General features: G+C 38.1%; 1 protein-coding gene across 1 annotated transcript in view; it reads left to right on the top strand.

The window, feature by feature from the left end:
- The window catches only part of VPS50 (VPS50 subunit of EARP/GARPII complex), a 140953-nt gene that overhangs the window by 87566 nt on the left and 31261 nt on the right, over nucleotides 1–22126 (top strand). The window contains exons 17-20 of the mRNA XM_060020518.1: nucleotides 9140–9230; nucleotides 11966–12142; nucleotides 14948–15066; nucleotides 18906–19012. Coding sequence (XP_059876501.1) covers nucleotides 9140–9230; nucleotides 11966–12142; nucleotides 14948–15066; nucleotides 18906–19012 — 494 coding nt within the window. The remainder of the gene's footprint in view (nucleotides 1–9139; nucleotides 9231–11965; nucleotides 12143–14947; nucleotides 15067–18905; nucleotides 19013–22126) is intronic.

The raw sequence follows: 22126 nt of genomic DNA, 5'->3' as shown, positions 1-22126 counted from the left end.
ACCTTTACTATCATTATTCGGAATTCTTTTCCAGGTAGACTGCCTATTTCCTCTTCATTTGTTAGGTCTGGTGGGTTTTTATCTTGCTCCTTCATCTGCTGTGTGTTTTTCTGTCTTCTCATTTTGCTTATCTTACTGTGTTTGGGGTCTCCTTTTTGCAGGCTGCAGGTTTGTAGTTCCTGTTACTTTTGGTGTCTGTCCCCAGTGGCTAAGGTTGGTTCAATGGGTTTTGTAGGCTTCCTGGTGGAGGGGAGTAGTTCCTGTGTTCTGGTGGATGAGGCTGGATCTTGTCTCTCTGGTGGGCAGGTCCACGTCTGGTGGTTTGTTTTGGGGTGTCTGTGGACTTATTATGATTTTAGACAGCCTCTCTGCTAATGGGTGGGGTTGTGTTCCTGTTTTGTTTTTTGACATAGGGTGTCCAGCACTGTAGCTTGCTGGTCGTTGAGTGAAGCTGGGTGCTGGCATTGAGATGGAGATCTCTGGGAGATTTTTGCCGTTTGATATTATGTGGAGGTGGGAGGTCTGTTGTTGACCTGTGTTCTGAAGTTGGCTCTCACACCTCAGAGGCACAGCACTGACTCCTGGCTGCAGCACCAAGAGCCTTTCATCCACACGGCTCAGAATAAAAGGGAGAAAAAGTAGAGAGAAAATTAGTAGAAGTAGGAAGAAAGAAAGGAAGGAAGGAAGAAAGAAAGGAAAGGAGGAAAGAAAGGTAGGAGGGAGGGAGGGAGGGACGGTGGGAGGAGGGAAGGAAGGAAAAAAGATAGAAAGAAGATAAAATGAAATAGAGCAAAATATAATAAAGTTATTAATTAAAAAATAATTATTAAGAAAAAAATTTAAAAAACGGACAGATAGAACCTTAGGACAAATGGTGGAAGCAAAGCTATACAGACAAAATCTCACACAGAAGCATACACACTCACAAAAAGAGGAAAAAGGGGGAAAATCATAAATCTTGCTTTCAAACTCCACCTTCTCAATTTGGGATGATTCATTGTCTATTATGTATTCCACAGTTGCAGGGTACATCTAGTTGATTGTGGAGGTTTAATCCACAGCTTCTGAGGCTGCTGGGAGAGATTTCCCTTTCTCTTCTGTTCTCACAGCTCCCAGGGGCTCAGCTTTGGATTTGGCCCCGCCTCTGAGTGTAGGTCGCCAGAGGGCGCTTTTCGCTCAGACAGGACGGGGTTAAAGGAGCCGTTGATTCGGGGGCTCTGGCTCATTCAGGCCGGGGGGAGGGAGGGACATGGAGTGTGGGGCGACCCTGCGGCGGCAGCCGCCGGCGTGATGTTGCACCAGCCTGAGGCTCGTTGTGCGTTCTCCCGGGGAAGTTGTCCCTGGATCCCGGGAACCCGGCAGTGGCGGGCTGCACAGGCTGTCCGGAAAGGAGGTGTGGATAGTGACCTGTGCTCGCACACAGGCTTCTTGGCGGCGGCAGCAGCAGCCTTAGCGTCTCCTGCCCGTCTCTGGGGTCCGTGCTTTTAGCCGCACCTCGCGCCTGTCTCTGGAGCTCTTTTAAGCAGTGCTCTTAATCCCCTCTCCTTGCGCACCAGGAAACAAAGAGGGAAGAAAAAGTCTCTTGCCTCTTCGGCAGCTCCAGACCTTTTCCCGGACTCCCTCCCGGCTAGCCGTTGCGCACTAGCCCCTTCAGGCTGTGTTCACGCTGCCAACCCCAGTCCTCTCCCTGAGCTCTGACCAAAGCCCGAGCCCGAGCTCGCAGGCCCGCCCACCCCGGCGGGTGAGCAGACAAGCCTCTCGGGTTGGTGAGTGCCGGTCGGCACCGAGCCTCTGTGCGGGAATCTACCCGCTTTGCCCTCCGCACCCCTGTTGCTGCGCTCTCCTCCGGGGCCCCAAAGTTCCCCCCTGCCGCCACTTGCAGTCTCCGCCCACGAAGGTGCTTCCTAGTGTGTGGAAACCTTTCCTCCTTCACAGCTCCCTCCCACTGGTGCAGGTCCCATCCCTATTGTCTCTGTTTATTCTTTTTTCTTTTGCCCTACCCAGGTACGTGGGAGGTGTCTTGACTTTTGGGAGGTGTGAGATCTTCTGCCAGCATTCAGTAGGTGTTCTGTAGGAGTTGTTCCACGTGTAGATGTATTTCTGATGTATCTGTGGGGAGGAAGGTGATCTCTGCGTCTTACTCTTCTGCCATCTTCTCCTCCTCAATGGTGTATGATCCTTTTAATGTGCTGTTGGATTCTGTTTGCTAGTATTTTGTTGAGGATTTTTGCATCTATGTTCATCAGTGATATTGGCCTGTAGTTTTCTTTTTGCGTGACATCTTTTTCTGGTTTTCATATCAGAGTGATGGTGGCCTAGTAGAATGAGTTTGGGAGTGTTCCTCCCTCTGCTCTCTTTTGGAAGAGTTTGAGAAGGATAGGTGTTAGCTCTTTTCTAAATGCTTGATAGAATTTGCCTGTGAAGCCATCTGGTCCTGGGCTTTTGTTTGTTGGAAGATTTTTAATCACAGTCTCAATTTCAGTGCTTGTGATTGGTCTGTTTATATTTTGTATTTCTTCCTGGTTCAGGTTCAGAAGGTTGTGCTTTTCTAAGAATTTGTCCATTTCTTCTAGGTTGTCCATTTTATTGGCATATAGATGCTTGTAGTAATCTCTCATGATTTTTATTTCTGCAGTGTCAGGTGTTACTTCTCCTTTTTCATTTCTAATTCGGTTGATTTGAGTCTTCTCCCTTTTTTTCCTGGTGAGTCTGGCTTATGGTTTTTCAGTTTTGTTTACCTTCTCAAAGAACCAGCTTTTAGTTTTATTGATCCTTGCTATTGTTTCCTTCATTTCTTTTTCATTTAGTTCTGATTTGATCTTTATGATTTCTTTCCTTCTGCTAACTTTGGGGTTTTTCTTGTTCTTTCTCTAATTTCTTTAGTTTTTAGGTTAGGTTGTTTATTTGACATTTTTCTTGTTTCTTGAGGTAGGCTTGTATTGCTATAAACTTCCCTCTTAGAACTGCTTTTGCCGCATCCCATAGGTTTTGCATTGTCTTGTTTTCATTGTCATTTGTTTTGAGGTATTTTTGATTTCCTCTTTGATTTCTTCAGTGATCTCTTGTTTATTTAGTAGCATGTTTTTTAGCCTCCATGTGTTTGTATTTTTTACAGATTTTTTCCTGTAATTGATATCAAGTGTCATAGCGTAGTGGTCAGAAAAGATACTTGATATTATTTCAGTTTTCTTAAATTTACCAAGGCTTGATTTGTGACCCAAGATATGGTCTATCCTGGAGAATGTTCCATGAGCACTTGAGGAGAAAGTGTATTCTGTTGTTTTTGGATGGAATGTCCTATAAATATCAGTTAAGTCCATCTTGTTTAATGTGTCATTTAAAGCTTGTGTTTCCTTATTTATTTTCATTTTGGATGATCTGTGCATTGGTGAAAGTGGGGTGTTAAAGTACCCTACTCTGATTATGTTACTGTCGATTTCCCCTTTTATGGCTGTTAGCATTTGCCTTATGTACTGAGGTGCTCCTATGTTGGGTGCATAAATATTTACAGTTATATCTTCTTCTTGGATTGATCCCTTGATCATTATGTAGTGTCCTTCTTTGTCTCTTGTAATAGTCTTTGTTTTAAAGTCTATTTTGTCTGATACGAGAATTGCTACTCTAGCTTTCTTTTGATTTCCATTTGCAAGGAATATCTTTTTTCATCCCCTCACTTGAAGTCAGTATGTGTCCCTAGGTCTGAAGTGGGCTTCTTGTAGACAGTATATATACGGGTCTTGTTTTTGTATCCGTTTAACCAGTCTTTATCTTTTGGTTGGAGGATTTTATTTATTTATTTATTTTCATAAATTTAGTTATTTTATTTATATATTTTTGGCTGCATTGGGTTTTCATTGTGGTGCACGGGCTTCTTGTTGTGGTTTCTCTTTTTGTGGAGCATGGGCTCTAGGCATGTGGGCTTCAGTTGTTGTGGCACGTGAACTCAGTAGTTGTGGCTCGCAAGCTCTAGAGCACAGGCTCAGTAGTTGTGGCACATGGGCTTATTTGCTTCGCGGCATGTAGGATGTTTCCGGACGAGGGCTTGAACCTGTGTCCCGTGCATTGGCAGGCAGATTCCTAACCACTGCGCCACCAGGGAAGCCCTTTTTGGAGTATGTAATGCATTTACATTTAAGGTAATTATTGATATATATGTTCCTATTACCATTTTCTTAATTGTTTTGTCTTTGTAGGTCTTTTCCTTCTCTTGTGTTTCCTACCTAGAGAAGTTCCTTTAGCATTTGTTGTGAAGCTGGTTTGGTGGTGCTGAATTCTCTTAACTTTTGCTTGTCTGTAAAGGTTTTAATTTCTCCATCAAATTTGAATGAGATCCTTGCTGTGTAGAGTAATCCTGGTTGTAGGTTTTTCCGTTTCATAACTTTAAATGTGTCCTGCCACTCCCTTCTGGCTTGCAGAGTTTCTGCTGAAAGATCAGCTGTTAACCTTGTATGTTATTTGTTGCTTTTCGCTTACTGCTTTTAATATTTTTTCTTTGTTTAATTTTTGATAGTTTGAGTTAATGTGTCTCAGTGTGTTTCTCTTTGTGTGTATCCTCTATGGGACTCTGTGCTTCCTGGACTTGACTGACTTGTTTCCTTTCCCATGATATGGAAGTTTTCAACTATAATCTCTTTAAATATTTTCTCAGACACCCCCCCCCTTTTTTTTTTTGTAGTATGCGGGCCTCTCACTGTTGTGGCCTCTCCCATTGCGGAGCACAGGCTCCGGACATGCAGGCTCAGTGGCCATGGCTCACGGGCCTAGCCGCTCCATGGCATGTGGGATCTTCCCGGACCGGGGCACGAACCCGTGTCCCCTGCATCGGCAGGCGGACTCTCAACCACTGCGCCACCAGGGAACCCCTCAGACCCTTTCTTTTTGTCTTCTTCTTCTGGGCCCCCTATAATTCGAATATTGGTGCGTTTAACGTTGTCCCAGAGGTCTCTGAGACTGTCCTCAATTCTTTTCATTCTGTTTTCTTTATTCTGTTCCCTGTTTGTTATTTCCACCATTTTATATTCCAGCTCACTTATCTGTTCGTTTCCCTCAGTTATTCTGCTATTGATTCCTTCTAGAGTATTTTTAAGTTAAGTTATTGTGTTGTTCATCACTGTTTGTTTGCTTAGTTCTTCTAGATCCTTGTTAAATGTTTCTTGTATTTCTCAATTCTGTTTCCGAGACTTTGGATTATCTTTATCATTACTCTGAATTCTTTTTCAGGGAGGTTGCCTATTTCATTTTCATTTATTTGGTCTTGTAGGTTTTTACCTTGCTCCTTTGTCTGTAACGTATTTTTTTGTCATTTCTTTTTTTTTTTTTTTATGGGTGGGGCTGTATTCCTGTCTTACTGATTGTTTGGCCTGAGACGTCCAGCACTGGAGTTTGCAGGTAGTTGGATAGAGCTGGGTCTTTGTGCTGAGATTAGGACCTCCAGGAGGCCTCACTCTGATTAATGTTCCCTGGGGTCTGAGGTTCTCTATTAGTCCAGTGGTTTGGACTCAGAGCTCCCACCATAGGAGCTTGGGCTGACCTCCGGCCTGGGAGCCAAGATCCTGCAAGCCACATGGTGCGGCAAAAAAAAGAAAAAAAAAAAAAAAAAAAGAGCTGTACAATATCAAAGAATAAAAAAAAAAGTAAAATTAGAAAAATAAAAAATATATTATGAAAAGTAAAAATATAATTGGAACAACTGTAGTAATGTAAAATAAAACGACAACAGAAAATAGAAAAAAAGGAGGGGGGGGCCGTGCATGGGGAACAAGCCAAATGGAGAGAGCAATAACAAAGTATAAAGAATAAAGTAAAATTAGAAAAAGAAAAGATTTATTAGGAATAATAAAAATATAAATGAATCAAGAACAATGAATCAACAAGGTAAAACAGAACCCCAATCTAAAAGAGGAAAAAAAAAAAAAGCCTTGGCTGTGGGAGTGGAACTCAGGCAGGGGTGGGGTTTACAGTGGGGTGAGACCTAGGCAGGTGGGGGGTTGATGTTTGAGTGTAGGGCAGGGCCTCTGCTTAGGACCTGCAGGGAAGGGGAGAGGCAGCATGTGGAAAGGAGGGCCTCTGCAGTGTGGAGTTCTGAGTTTGGAGGTAAGGCCCTGGGTGAGGGTGTGTGGGTGGGGTTTAGGCCCAGCACATTGGAGGGGGTCTCAGAGGGGGTCTCCGAGTATAGAGGTAGGGCCCTGGGTGTGGGTGTAGGGGCGGGGCTTGGGCTCTGCACGGTAGGAGGGAGACTCCAAGGTCACAGGATTAGGCCCGGGAGCCCAACAGGCTTCCCAGTGCCTAAGTGGACAGGGAAAGCACTGGCCCCGTTCCCTTCCATTCCTCCACACCCCCACTCCCCATCTCCCCCAGGGTCTCCCCAGTCCCCGCTGGACCCCTAACCATGGGTGTGTCCCGCCTGGTGTAGGAACTCCTCCCTTCACCTCAGGGGTGCCAGTCCTAGAGGTCTGGCCTTTACTTTTGCTCCCCATTCCCTCCCTCCCACTCCCTCAGGACCCATGTGGCTGGAGGGGGCCTCGGCGGGCAGAGGATCAGGCCCAGGATCTCAGCAGGCTCCTGGGGGCCCAAGTGGGCAGGGGAGACCTGGCCACGCTCCCTTTTGCTCCTTTGTCTTCCTGGTGGTCCCCCAATTTCCCCCTTCGGGTGTGAGATCCCTTCCTCTCCTCCAGCTGCTCTTCAGGGGTGCCAGTCCCGTCCCACCTCTGCTTCCCCTCCCCCTCACCCCCCCATGCCCCATGTCCTACCCGGTCGCTGTGGGTTCCTCCCATCCCCTTAGGTGTCTGTGGTCCCTCACCGGTGCCTGGTAGATGCCCTAGTTGTGCGGACACATGAATCCGTGTCCTCCTAGTCTGCCATCTTGACTCTGCCCCCTTGTGTATAAGTTTTTGCATAGACATATATTATCAGTTCTTTGGGTATGTACCTGGGAGTGTTTGGTACTCTGACAGGTCATTTCCCCATTCCCCTCCTCCCCACTCCCCACCCCCACAAAAAAGTCAGGTCCTAATACCTGGAAACTGTAAATGTTACTTTATTTGGAAAAAGTGTTTTGTAGATGTGACTAAATTAATGGTCTTGTGATGAGGAGGTTATCTTGGATTATCTGGATGGGCCCTAAATGCAATCACAGTTAAAGGGAGACAGAAGGGAACTTGATATAGACACAGAGGAAAAGACATACACATATGCAGGAGAAAGTTATGTGAAGACAGGCAGAGATTGGAGTGCTGTGGCCACTAGCCAAGGAATGGCAGCAACCACCGTAAATTGGAAGAGGCAAGGAACAGATTCTCTTCTAGAGTTTCTGGAGAGAGTGTATCCCTGCTGACAGCTTGATTTCAACCTTGTGATTTCAGACTTCTGGGCTCCAGAATTGTGAGATTATAATTTTTGTTGTTATAAGTCACCCAGTTTTTGTTAATTTGTTACAGCTGCCACAGGAAACCAATACAGAGTGAAATTGGTGGGTAATATGGTAATTCTATGTTTAATATTTTGAGGAACTACCGAAGTTTCCCAAAGGGGCTGCACCATTTTATGTTTCCACCAGCACTATATAAGAGTTCTAATTTCTCCAAATCCTTGCTCGTACCTGTTACTGTCTCTTTGATTATAGCTATCCTGGTGGTTGTGAAGTGGTACCTCATTATGGTTTGGATTTATATTTCCCTGATGAGTGATGATGTTCAGCATCTTTTTATGTGCTTACTGATCATTTATATATCTTCTTTGCAAAAATGTCTGTTCAGAGCCTTTGCCCATTTAAAAATTGGGTTATTTATCTTTTTATTGTAGAATTCTAAGAGTTGTAAACTTTATAGTTTTAGTTCTTACATTAGATCTGTGATTCATTTTAGTTAATTTTTGTACATGGTGGTAGGTATGGAGACAATCACTTTTGCCAAATTCTCAGTCATTACCTACATCTTCAAATATTACTTTTGCTCTTTCTCTCTCTGTCTTTCCTCTCCATACAGTTGCATGCATACTAGATGTTTTGAATGTGTCTCACATATCTCTTACGATCTTTTCTCTTTCTTCCATTTTTCTTTTTCCATTTGTGCTTCAGTTTGGATATTTTCTGTTGCACTGTCTTCGAGTTCATTATTCCTGTCTTCTGCTGTTTGACTTAATCAGTTTTTAATTTGAGGCATTGTATTTTTTTGGTTATAGAACATTTATTTGATTCTTTTTTGTTTTTATTATTACAATGCTTTAAAATTTTCATTTCTGTCCATTTTGTTTATCTTTTTCTCTATTTTATTTAACTTATTTATAGTAGTTATCTTAAAGTCCTTGTCTGTTAACTCTAATATTTGGAGCAATTTCTGCTTTTCACAGATTTTACTGTTTATTCCCTCTTTACTTTAGAACCTGTGGATTTAAAAAAATCTAGATTTTGTTTTTAGCTTGATTTTGGAAACAACAATGAGGCTTGTTGCAGGAAGAAGGAAGAATAGGGCAGACCCTGGCCCTTTGTTTTCTGGGTTAACAGGAAGGAAGTATTTGTTTTTCTGGAATTGCTCCTATAATGTAATGATTACTCAGGAGAGACAGTAAGAGCAATAGCATTAAAGAAAGAAGAAATCAGTATGACATGTGACTACTTGCTAATTTAAGTGCCATACTTGCTAATTTAATTGGTAAATGCTGTGTGGAGATAGATAGGCCCTGAGCTAAAATATATTTAGATAGTGATAATCAACTTGATCTTTTGGCTTAGTAAGAATGATTAAGATCTATGCTTTTTAGCATAAAACATGTATTAGCATTTGTGGTTTTATAAACCCTATAAATTATTTCTTGGTTTTTTTGGCACTAATAGCTAAGGATGTCTTAAGTACATGAGTTGGTGAGTAGCTTTTAGTTTAGTCCCTTAAGAAAAATATCATTTCCTATGCATTCATTATTTTTGCAATATAGTAAAAATATTCTGAGTTTAGTAAATATTTGTGGGTTTTCTCTTACAGATGATAAGATATTAACAAGTATGTAAAAGTGTTTACTGTGTTGGTCTGAATGGGTTTTCAAAGTTGATTATGATCATGATGATAACTCTATAATAGTTTTTGTTATATTCTTGTGTGCAGTGTACTTTTCTTATTTTTTGGAGTATTCATTTTCTTTTTCTAAGAACACGGCTTGATGAACTGAGAATGTTTCTAGAAAATGAGACCTGGGAACTTTGTCCTGTTAAGTCAAATTTCAGCATCTTGCAGCTTCACGTAAGTTTAAGAGCAAATAAATCAGTCTTTTATGTAGTCATCTTTAAAAGCAAACCATATATATGGAAACATTTATAAAATAATTAAATTAAGAAATAGTGCCTTTCCTTTTTTCCTTAAAAGTGATTAATAATAAGCCTCTTTTACAAGGTGATACTTTAATGGATGTCAAAATCTGTCTCTTTTTACAAATTCATTTTATACACTTGAGTAAAACTCCTTTGCCTGAAAAGAGTCACAATTAAAATAATTTGTTTTCTTTAGATTTCAGAAGAGGGTCTACTGCTTCATTTAAATTTTGCAGAAAAATCAGTTATATTTTGATGGTCTTTAATGAAAATGCTTATATTTGCAGAATATTTGTCATTTCTTAAAGGGTCTAATAGGTTCTGAATTTATGCTGCAACTCATAAATTTGTCTGTAATGAGAAAATGCCTCAGAGATAAAAGAGGCACTTATAAAAAAAAACATAACTAAGTTTTGTTAGTTAATTGATTCCTTGAATCCTATAATGTAATATGTGAAAATATCCTTATTTTTTTTTCTCTTGGTTGAAACATATTATAGATAAATATTTCTTGTGTGGTAGACCATGTCCTATCTGACAAATATCAAATATCAGAATACAGTATATAAATTTAGATCCCTGTTTAGAAAGTCGAGTGTGTAGTTTTTGCCTTTAGAAGAAATGGATTTCTAGAAAGAATTTTCTTATTCCTGGATAAATGTAAAGAATACATGATTAAAAGTTTTTTTAAAGGGACAGTGTTTATGCTCATATTGTATAATAGCTTACTTCTCATCCAGGTTTATCATATTGCTTTCCTAATGTGGAAATTTTAAATACAGTGAAACATGTTGATTAATAAATGCTTTAAAGACAATCAAGTTAACATTAATTTTAACATTATTTAGAGTTATTAAATTAAAATGATTCCTTAACATTATTTAGAATTCCAGCATTGATTTTAGAATCTCTATTTAAATACTTTTATTTGAGTTTGTAGTTAACCATCAATTTGTGTGTGTGTGTGGGGGGAGTACATGTGTATATAAACTTGCTGTAATTAGAAAACAACTTTTTTACAAGGTACGTTGAAACATTTCCATCCAAGTGAGCATTATATCCTTTAAAGTGGTTACCTTGAAGTTTCAGTTATGTAAGATGAGTAAGTTCTAGAGATCTGTGATACAACATTTTGCCTGTAGTTAACAATACTATACTGTGCACTTAAAGTTTTTTAATGGTAGATCTCATGTTGTAACCACAATGGGGGAAAAAAGTAATTACATTGAAAGCTATTTACAGCTGAGATAGTGTTCATTTGACACATGTATTCCTGTAGATTTTGTTTTAAAAATTTTTTGTCCTATTAATTTATAGTCACCCCTTGTTTAGAATTTTTAAAATAATGGCCTGATTTTTTTTTTTTTTTTTTTTTGCGATACGTGGGCCTCTCACTCTTGTGGCCTCTCCCGTTGTGGAGCAGAGCCTCCGGACGCGCAGGCTCAACGGCCATGGCTCACGGGCCCAGCCGCTCCACGGCATGTGGGATCTTCCCGGACCGGGGCACAAACCCGTGTCCCCTGCATCAGCAGGCGGACTCTCAACCACTGCGCCACCAGGGAAGCCCGTAATGGCCTGATTTTTAAGCATTATTGTGGATCTGATTTAATGTGTAGCTGCAATTTAAAAAGAAACTAAACACATCATTTGAAACTTAGTAAACCAATGTAATTTTAAAGAGGATTATCTCTGAATATGAAAAATTTTAAATTGGGGAATAATATTAAAATGATTAAAAAGTATAAGAAAAATGTGTACTAAATTTTTGTTAAAAATCATTAAATCAAAAGTTTTGTAATTCGAAAGAACTTTAGCCATTATTCCATCTCTTCCTCTAATTAGCTGTATAATCTTGAACTTGGACCTGAATCCCTCTGGACTGCCTCAGTTTCCTCATCTTGAGAAGTGTGTGATTTGGACTGGGTGCTATAACTCTCTAGTTTTGGTATTTGTGATTCTTTGATCTAGATCGACCCTTTCATTTTACAGATGAGGAAATGGAGGCATAGGGAATCAGGGGACATTCCCAATATTATGTAGGAAGTTAATGGAATATAATGGATTAAAGTCGAGCTAGGACTAGAAGATGTATCATCTGACCTCAGCATGTATTTTTGTTGTCAGCTTCTTGGTATATGAAGAAAAATAAATGAAAGTTTATAGACATCAATATAACAAAGAAAGGTATATCTTTTATGCTTGGATTTCAATGTATTCACATAGACTATCTCAAATGGTGCAAGCTATTTGACTTAACAACAATTAGTTTTTATGAATGACTTTATTAAAACTGTACTCTACTAGGACTTTTGCTGTTGTGTAAAAATTTTTAGAATTATCATTCAAATTGAAGTTATTTAAAAAAATTTTCTGTGGAGTTCCATAAAGTAAGCCAAAAGCAGCTTGATGCAGATAACCCTGTTTTAAGTGACATCAGCGACTGAGTTGTCTTTAGGAAAACCTTTGAACATGTATGTCCAAGTTTGTGCTTTCAGATAACTTGCAAGATTTAAAAATGAATAACCTAAAAAAAAAGAATAACCTAAAGAATAGGATTGTTTTCTATACTAACTACATCTGCATTGATGGAATATGTTTATGTACTTGAATTTTATTGTTGTGGCTAAAAGGGATCTGACTCCTTTTTTTTTTTTTTTAAACATCTAGGAATTTAAATTCATGGAACAGTCACGTTCCCCATCAGTTTCACCCAATAAGCAACCATCCTCAACTTCCTCAAAAATGGTAACCTTGTTTGAGCAGTACTGTAGTGGTGGGAATCCATTTGAAATTCAGGCTGACCACAAAGATGAAGAAACAGAAGACGTCCTGGCTTCTAATGGGGTATGTGGTGCTTTTAAAACATACTGTGGAACGTTAGTGGGATTTTCGTATTGAGCGTGTTGTACCCGATGAGCAAGGTAATTGACTAGATTTATTCATACATTTACCACCCACCTTCCTACCTATATACTTAGACACCTGTAATACTACTTGTACAGGTAATGAATGGCTTTCCAGTATGCTTTGTTGACATTGTCCTTTTGAATGATAAGTTTTGCCTTTATGTTTATTTTATGCTGTTATTAGATTACTTTATGTTCCTACCAGGTTACTAATTGAGTAGGAGCATAGTTTATTCACTGCATAATTATATGATTTATTGGATAGACAGATGTATGAAGGAATAGATCATCTGCACTTTTTTCTCAATGCCACTTGTTGGGTAACTAAGGAAGTCATTTTGTTCCATGTCCTCTTAACTGAAACAGGGTAATGTCTTGTTTAATTACCTGGCAGGTATATTTTGAGGATTTAGGAATACAATGTTTTAACAGCACTCTGAGCAGCTCAAAAAACAGTATAAACTAGAAGTAGTGTGAGTTAATGGAAAGGTTTGCAGGCAGATGAATGAATATGACCTTTATTATTGATTAGCTGTGTGGATCTTGGCAAGTTATTGTGATTTTGTGACCCTCAGTTTCCCCATATTTCCAATGAGGAAATACTTACTTCACAGTTACCTGTAGGGCGTTTTTACAGTATTTAATTTCCAGAGGGACTAGGTATAATTTTTATTTTAGATTTGATGAAGTTGAAGTGAAAACTGTTTGGGTTTGACAAAAATCTGTTGAATTTGTCTCCATATTTTTGGTTTGTTTTTGTTATTAAGTGAAGATATAATTTTAAAAATATTGTCATGAAAATATACCACTATCATGTTTTATCATGAAGTAGAAGTTATTCCATAGAGAACCATATTTAAAATTATAATTTAGTGATTCTTTGTGACATTTTGCCTCTATAAAGTAGACTAAACTGAAAGGAATTAAGTCATTCCAATATTTTTGAAATAATATATCCCTCTGCACTGGTGATTTGTTAATTTAAATCTCGCATAGCATTTGATTCTCATTATTTCTGGCAGTTGTGTTCAATAAAGTAAGCACGAACTCTGAATTAACAAATACAGAACCGTTGTTCTTAAGCAAAATATGGGATTAAGTATCTGCAAGCCTCTGGTCACAACATTTTCACCAACTGGTCCATACACAACCTTGTTTTATGTGTGTTTTTCCTTAAAGACACCTAATTTAATATAGTGCTGATTCGTTAACATTGAACACATGACCAACAGCACTGTAACTCATGCCTGAGTGAAGCTTATCTAACATATGTATTTTTACCTTAAGGCATATTACAGTCTTCTCGCACTTGGGAACACTAGACAGCACTTTAGTACTATGATTGGGGGGCATTCTGAACAGTGAAATCACCAGCAAAATGTGCAAAAATTTTAAGAATGTGACACTAAATAGACTTTGAAAAGGGCACTTGCTTACAGCAGGAGAGCTGAAATAAGAAGGTAGACTGTCGCCTTGCTTGCTCTTAGCTGGGAACATGTATGTAGGGTGACTCAAAAGTGTTTGCCACTCCACATGGCACATATCCGTGAATGACCAAGGAGTGTCATGAAGTATTGATGTTGGGATTACAAATTGTATCGAGTAGGGAAATCTGCAAATAAAGAATCCTTGGAAATGAGGATCTGTTGTACTGTGGAACTGACCCTAGTTTGTGTAGAACACCCTTCTGAATGCCACCAGGATCACATTGTGTACAAGTGAGGGAGAATATCTCTAATGTTTGTTTGTAGTTATTAATGTGTGATATAATCTTCACAGGTACAGCATAAGTCCTGAGGGTCAGGGTCCACATCTTAAAACAGCCTGTTGTAATGCTTTAGACTCTTAAAAAATAGTTGTTGAATTGGGGGACTGACTTCTTCCCTTATTGTCATTATACTGGTCTCCTCAACTGGCATATGGGGACAAAACTTCCTCATAGAATTGTTTTGAAGATTCAGTGAGACAGTTTATGGAAGCACTTAGCCCAGTACTTGGTTGAAACTCAATAAATGTTAGCCATTATTTAATCATATTAGTTTATAATACTAATCAGCAATGATGATGGTGGTACTGCCACTGCTTCCTTTGTTGTGCATGGACTCCACTGTCTTGTCCCTTGCCGGCACTGGGCCATGGTGCCAAAAAGATGAAAAGGCACTCTTCCTCTCAAGAGCAAGTCCACCATTTTTGTCCTTGCTCTCAGTAGTCCATAGGTGCTAAGCCTAATTTTCTAAGTTGCCCTTGGAATTAAATCTCATCATAATGAATTAGATAGAATATTAGCATGTGTGTTGTGTTTAATTAAGCTGACTTAATACTTCCAGCGTACCAGAATTGTATTCTCAAGCTTTTTATAATGAACTAGCAAAATGGAAATAAATAGGATGAAACCACTTGAAGGAAGAGTTTTTTTAATCAAATAAACACTCTTTTCCTGTTCTGAGGTCTAGCAGGGTATGTGTTTGTTTTCATTTGTTTATATGGAGATTCTTTTGGGCATTTATAAGCATTTGAAATATAATGTTTGTATTTTCTTTTGAGCTGGTTAAGGTAGGATGATAACGAAGAAAATGGAAAGTTAATATGATTTCTTGATGGCAAAATTAAAGCTCAGTTATTAAGAACTTTCATCCGTAATGTACTTCTTATAAAATTGGATACTTTTTTACTGTGTTGAAAGACTCCAAGAAAGGTTGGTTCTTCGTGCCCATTGTTGAATAATATACTGTGTTCTTTTCAGTATGAATCTGATGAACAAGAAAAAAGTGCCTATCAGGAGTATGACAGTGACAGTGATGTTCCTGAGGAACTAAAACAAGATTATGTTGATGAGCAGACAGGCGATGCTCCTGTGAAAAGGTACTTATTCTTGGAATTTATGGTACTTCTCATTTTATGTTGCACGTTTAACATATAGGATTTACTTGAAAGGTTAAGGAAAAAAACTCATGAAACTTTTCTTTTGGTTATAGTGTCATGTGACAGAAGTTACTGTTTGTTTTTTTTTTAAAACATCTTTATTGGAGTATAATTGCTTTACAATGGTGTGTTAGTTTCTGCCTTATAACAAAGTGAATCAGCTATACATATATCCCCATATCTCCTCCCTCTTGCATTTCCCTCCCACCCTCCCTATCCCACCCCTCTAGGTGGTCACAAAGCACCAAGCTGATCTCCCTGTGCTATGTGGCTGCTTCCCACTAGCTATCCATTTTACATTTGGTAGTGTATATATGTCCATGCCACTCTCTCACTTCATCCCATCTTACCCTTCCCCCTCCCCGGGTCCTCAAGTCTGTTCTCTACGTCTGCATCTTTATTCCTGTCTTGCCCCTAGGTTCTTCAGAACCTTTTTTTTTTTTTTTTTGGTTCCATATATATGTGTTAGCATACGGTATTTGTCTGTCTCTTTCTGACTTACTTCGCTCTGTATGACAGACTCTAGGTCTATCCACCTCATTACAAATAGCTCAATTTCGTTTCTTTTTATGGCTGAGTAATATTCCATTGTATATATGTGCCACATCTTCTTTATCCATTCATCTGTTGATGGACACTTAGGTTGCTTCCATGTCCTGGCTATTGTAAATAGAGCTGCAATGAACATTGTGGTACATGACTCTCAGCAATCCCACTACTGGGCACATACCCTGAGAAATTAATGTATTTTAAAAATGATTCCTGGAAGGCTAAAAATGTAGTTTTTTTGATAATGGGCATAACCCAAGAGCTCTTAATCTAGAGATCAGTGGTTTTTGCAGAAAAACAAACTTTTGATTTATAGAATAAGTGCCGCCTTTGGAGGCGGTTTATGCTTCACATAGATCAATTTATGTTTCACATTGATTTCCTTTTTCTCAAGGAGGAAAATAGTCATTTGTTTTGTATGTGGCTTTGCTGCCTCAGTCTAGTAAATACAGAAAACTCTTCCCAATGTCATTGATATTTTGAGCCTTCTATTAAGGTTCCTATTTTTGTACTCGAGTTTTGTTTTATGATAAACTGTCTTCTTCAAAAACTGTGATAACTGTATAAGAATTTTTGTCACCTTCTTTAAATTGGGCCTGATTCTGATTTGTGAGTGAGGTAGTTTCATGACTGAGTATCAGATATTGAGTGACCACAAATATACTTTATTTTTAATGATAGATTTAAGTATAGTCTTCCCTACCCTTTACCCCAAAGTACCTAGTGAATACTTGATTGATTTGATACCCTGATTGATGTAATCTCTCACCTCAAAAGTGAACAACTCATATAATTGGGGATATTTTAATTGGGGAAATTTGTTTCCATTGATATACACAAATATGTGGTATTTAATTATCTACATCTATGATCCATTATGAACTGAATAGAACTATTTTGTTGGACTTTTTCATTAGATGTTTTGAGTATGTTTTTACTAAAAGGAAAGGTCTAATTAAGTTGAAATGAACAAACGTCTGCCACTATGTGTGTATGTCCTGGCATTCTTTGTAGGGTTATGCAGCCTCTTAAACTGTCTTTAACCTACCCCTAAGAAATATACACCATGTAAACTACTGATTGCAGTTAACCAGTCGACTGTTATATCAATTCCAACTTCTAAGTGTCTCTTGAATTTATCAAAATTTCTTGTATTTCACTGCTACCATCCTAGTTCATGCAGAAATCTCTGGGCCAGATTATTGAGTCAGCCTCCTTACCGTGGCTTCCCATTTCCAGTCTTAACCCTTTCTAATCTGTTCTTGGATACAAATTTAGATTTTTCTTTTATATACAAATTTGATCATGTTATTTTCCTGGTTAAAATGTTTAATGGCTCACCACTGCATTTAAGATATGGTTCATACTCGTTATAATCATGAGGTTCAATTCCTTTCAGTGATCTGGCCTTTACTTACCTCCTTTCTTATCACATTTCCCTCTGCCCACTCATTCTCCAGGCTACCACTGTCAACTCCTTGCGCTTCTTTAAGCGTACTCTGTTCTCTTACTTCCGATCTTATTACATGTTGTCCCCTTTTTTCCTGTACTTACCATATAACTTCTACTTTTTCTTTGAATCTAGTGCTGCCCCCCAACTCCAGACTTTACCATTATACTTTATGCCTAATCCAGATTCTAAGGAAGGTATTTTTCATATTTGTAGGTCTGAAATCAGGATGCTTGGTACAGTTGATGTATAATTTTCCTAGAACATTTTTTTAAGTGACATAACTTCTTTTTTTGTTTATTATTTTATTTATTTTTTATTGAAGTATAGTTGATTTACAATATTGTGTTAGTTTTCAGTGTACAGCAAAGTGATTTGCTTATACATATATGTGTATATATATTCTTTTTAAAAATTCTTTTCCATTAGAGTTTATTATAAGGTATTGAATATAGTCCCCCATGCTATACAGTAAATGCTTATTGTTTATCTATTTTATATCTATTTTTATGCATCTGTTAATCCCATACTCCCAGCTTATCCCCCCCTACTTCTCCTTTGGTAACCATAAGTTTGTTTTCTATGTCTGCGAGTCTGTTTCTGTTTTGTAAATAAGTTCATTTGTACTATTTTTTAGATCCCACATATAAGTGATATCATATAATATTTGTCTTTGTCTGACTTAATTCACTTAGTGTGATAATCTCTAGGCCCATCCATGTTGCTGCAAATGGCATTATTACATTCTTTTTTATGGCTGAGTAATATTCCATTGTATACATACACCACATCTTCTTTATCTACTCATCTGTTGATGGACACTTAAGTTGCTTCGATGTCTTGGCTGTTGTAAACAATGCCACTGTTAACATTTGGGGTGCATGTATCTTTTTGAATTAGAGCTTTTGGCTTTTCTGGGTATATGCCCAGTAGTGGGATTGCTGGACCATGTGGTAACTCTAGTTTTAGTTTTTTAAGGACCCTCCATACTGCTCTCCATAGTGGCTGTATCAATTTACATTCCCACCAACAGTGCAAGAGGCTTCCCTTTTCTCCACACCCTCTCCAGCATTTATTATTTATAGACTTTTGATGATGGCCATTCTGACTGGTGTGAGCTGATACCTCATTGTAGTTTTGATTTGCATTTCTCTAATAATTAGCAATGCTGAGCATCTTTTCATGTGCCTGTTGGCCATCTGTATGTCGTCTTTGGAGAAGTATCTATTTAGGTCTTCTGCCCATTTTTTGATTGGGTTGTTGTCTTTCTGTTATTGAGTTGTATGAGCTGTTTGTATATTTTGGAAATTAAGCCCTTGTCAGTCACATCATTTGCAAATATTTTCTCCCATTCTATAGGTTGTCTTTTCATTTTGTTTATGGTTTCCTTTACTGTGCAAAAGCTTATAAGTTTGATTAGGTACCATCTGTTTATTTTCGCTTTTATTTCTATTGCCTTGGGAGACTGACCTAAGAAAACATTGCTACAATATAGTGACATAGCTTCTTTTAATGGTTGTTAATTAATGTCTGAGAACCAAAGAAATACATTATAGTACCTTATTTCTCTGTTTACTGATTTCTCTTCCCCTCTGGACTGTAAGCTCTGTAAGGACAGGAGGATAATCTCTATATCCCCAGCCAATAAGTGGTAAGATTTTCAGTAACTAATTGGTGATTTTCAGTAACTAATTAGCAAATTAGATCCTAAGCTGAGTTACTTATTGATTTACTACTTGACAACCCTAATTGCAAATCTGTTTTGTTTTCTCATATTAAGCGTTTCTCGAGAGACTCTAAAAAGCAGGAAGAAATCAGATTACAGTCTAAATAAAGTGAATGCACCCATCTTAACAAATACAACACTGAATGTAATAAGACTTGTTGGTAAGTAGCTACACCTTAAAAAAAAAAAACATTATTATAGCAGTTAAATTAGTCTACATTTGTTACCAAATGGGTTTTCATTGGGTACTCCAGGGCCCACCACAGTGAATGATTTAAGATGGTCATATGTCAGTGCCTTCTCATCTTAATTGTTCTAAATAGTATAATACTAATACTAATGTCAGTTTTTCTTTTTTAGTTAACTACTTAAAATTTGTATCTTCCACTTTTCCTAAAATATTCCAATTAATAGAAATGTAGTGGAAAAATTCTCTGTGAGTTAGAGGTACATGTAGGATGATGATAATACCAGTTTTATATTTGCACAATATTTTGTACTTAATTGTTTCATTGATCTTTGCAATCTTCTTGTCAGATAGGCAGAGTGATTAGTGGTTTTCTGGCATTTTCAGACACAAGAGTTCTATAAGCTAAATGTTCACACCATAGGAAATGTTCTTACTACAGATAAGACCTTTATTGATGATTTTGTAGAAGGCAAATAGCATGAAGAAATGCCGTATGAAATATTTAGGTTTGAAGACGTTATGGATTTTTTAATATCAGTATTTCAAAATTTTATATGCTATCTCAACCTTTGTATTTCACAAATAGGTCTGTACATTTGACAAATAAGTTATAGAGATGTCTTCTCATGTTAATTAAGTCATCTATACCAGTCAAGAATCTTAGTGATTTTCTGTAAAGATCTCTGTCTTCTGTTTATGGAGATGATAATTTCCTGTTGCCTGGTTTAATTACTCTTAGCTCTGATAAAATAGTCTGTGTTCCTGAAGATAATTTCTAAATTTCATTAATGAATAGGATAAAGAAGACTTTTTAAAGAAGTCCCACTTTCTTTTAGGGAAAATAGTGTGGAAAATTATAATAATGAACTGAGCAGAAAAGAAAAATTATGTATTTTTATGACACAGAAAAATGACAGATTCTAAAGAGCTATTGTTTGGCTGATTATTGCTGGGGAATTAGCTTTCCTTCTTTATCCAAGAATGCTAACTGAACCTAGCATCATGAGTTAGTCTCTAGAATTTACAGAATCAGAATTAGAAGAATTCTGAAGAGGTCATCTGGTATAATTTACCATAGAATGAGCATTTCTTTCTTTACTGCATCTGATATGTGGTGGCCATCTAGCCTCTGTTTTATGTCTTACAATTGCTGGAAGCATATTACTTTGGAAGACTACTCATTCTGCTATTAGACTGATTTAATTGGTAGAAATCTTGTCCTCATGGTAAACCAAAATCTCTATTTCTGTCTCTGTCTCTAATTCTACCCTCTGGTCTTAGTTATGCCCTTAAAAGCAAAAAGAGTAAATCTATACTTTTTTCTCCTACTTTTCCATGTGGTCACTTTTCAGATATGTGGTGGTAGGTATACTGTCCTTCCTTTCCTTGTACTTCCCCTTCCCCAGTCCATTCTTCAGGGTCAGTGTGCTCAGTTGCCTTATATGGTCCTCACTGATGGATATTCCAAAGTCCTTGTCATCCTCCTCAGTCTTCGGTACTCACTGTAGTTTTCGGTGTCTGGATACACGCTTGAGATGTAGTTGAATGAAGTCAGCTTTTGCTCGGTTATGCTGAAGTAACAAAACACCCTAACATATCAGTGGCTTTCAACCCAGAGGTTTATCATGATGCATATTGACTCCTGATCATCTTAGTTCTGCCCCATGTATGTCTTCATTCTGAGATGCAGGCTGAAAAAGTAGCACCAATCTGGGATTTGGGGAGAAGAGTAGAGCTGAACCATGTTATGACTCTTAAAGCTGCAACTCTGATGTGCCACCCTGACATGTCACTGGTCATAGCAAGTCAGGCTTGACTGGAAGAGAGAAGTGTACTTGTACTTCTGTCACAGGAAGGCACAACCAGTCCAGGGCAGTGGACAAGGATGCATAATCCTCTTACAAGAGTGGAGGTGGGGAAGAGCAGATAATTGGGGAAAATTATACAATCAACCACATTTAAGTGGTTGTATAATTTTTTTTCCTTACCTAGATCAAAACGGACTAGAGGTCATCATATTGCTTTTTACTGTAAAAGACATACATTCACTCAAATCAGATATAAAGCCACAACAAAATTGAGGAGGGGGAAGTCATGTTTTATTCAGTTCAGTGCAGACAAATCCAAATCTTCACTTCTTGATAGGCATAAGGAAATGAAGAAACAATGCCTTGTGCTATTCTCATTATCTAAGAAGGGGTATTATAATGACAGAAGTGTGCTGCTGGTGCTAAGTTCAGAAGACAGTAACAACGAATTCTTATATAAGGATTACTGACCCACACAGTGGACACTGTTTTCTAACAGTGGACTTACAGAAACAGAAAAGCTGCATTCTTATGGGCCTTTGGTAATCAGCCATATAAAGCCAGAGCAGTCCTGAATAAAACCTTACTCAGGGAAGAGAATCTGACCGTTGTCATTTCAGTCTTCTTCCCACTAGATCTTTTACTAGAGTTGCAATTAGGAAACAAGGCCTAGTATGAAAATTTAACTTTCATGTCTTTCCATTTAGGGCTGGGAGTAGGTGCTGCCATTATTCCCCAGTAGACTTTCATGCCTACCACTTTCTCCCTGGGATGTCTTTATCTTCGTATTGTACATATTCATAAAATAGAACTTTAAGGGAACCACTCACTAAGGGGTCTCCAACTAGTAAATGCACTATTCCAACCACGGTTGTTATTGCATAGAGGTGCTTGAAGACTATAAACTGACAAAAGTAATGTCTCTTCCTACAAGGCCAGAAGTACAGTTGTGTGAATAAGATAGATTAATTTTTGGTGCCTGGGAAGATGAAGGAACTAATTACTCAGTGGTTGGGAGACACATTTTAGAACATTAAAGGCATATTCAAAATGTTGTTTTTAAGTGATATTTATTTGGCATAATTAGGAGATATTAAACAAAAGAGTGTTAATGGGGCTTCCCAGCCCCAGGTGGTACCTAAATCTGAAGGCTTGGCATTTTTCACAAGTGCAGAGGACCAATCAGAATGCTTGCTTGTGAAAAAGGAAAATCCTGTTAGCCTGATGATTTCTTGCAGACAGAGACAGAGAAATTTTAGGGAATGTGTCTCATCACT

The sequence above is a fragment of the Delphinus delphis genome, chromosome 9 (assembly GCF_949987515.2).
Source record: "Delphinus delphis chromosome 9, mDelDel1.2, whole genome shotgun sequence".
Taxonomy (NCBI): Eukaryota; Metazoa; Chordata; class Mammalia; order Artiodactyla; family Delphinidae; genus Delphinus; species Delphinus delphis.
Note: the sequence above shows the minus strand (reverse complement) of the source record. Positions and strands in the feature narration are given on the sequence as shown.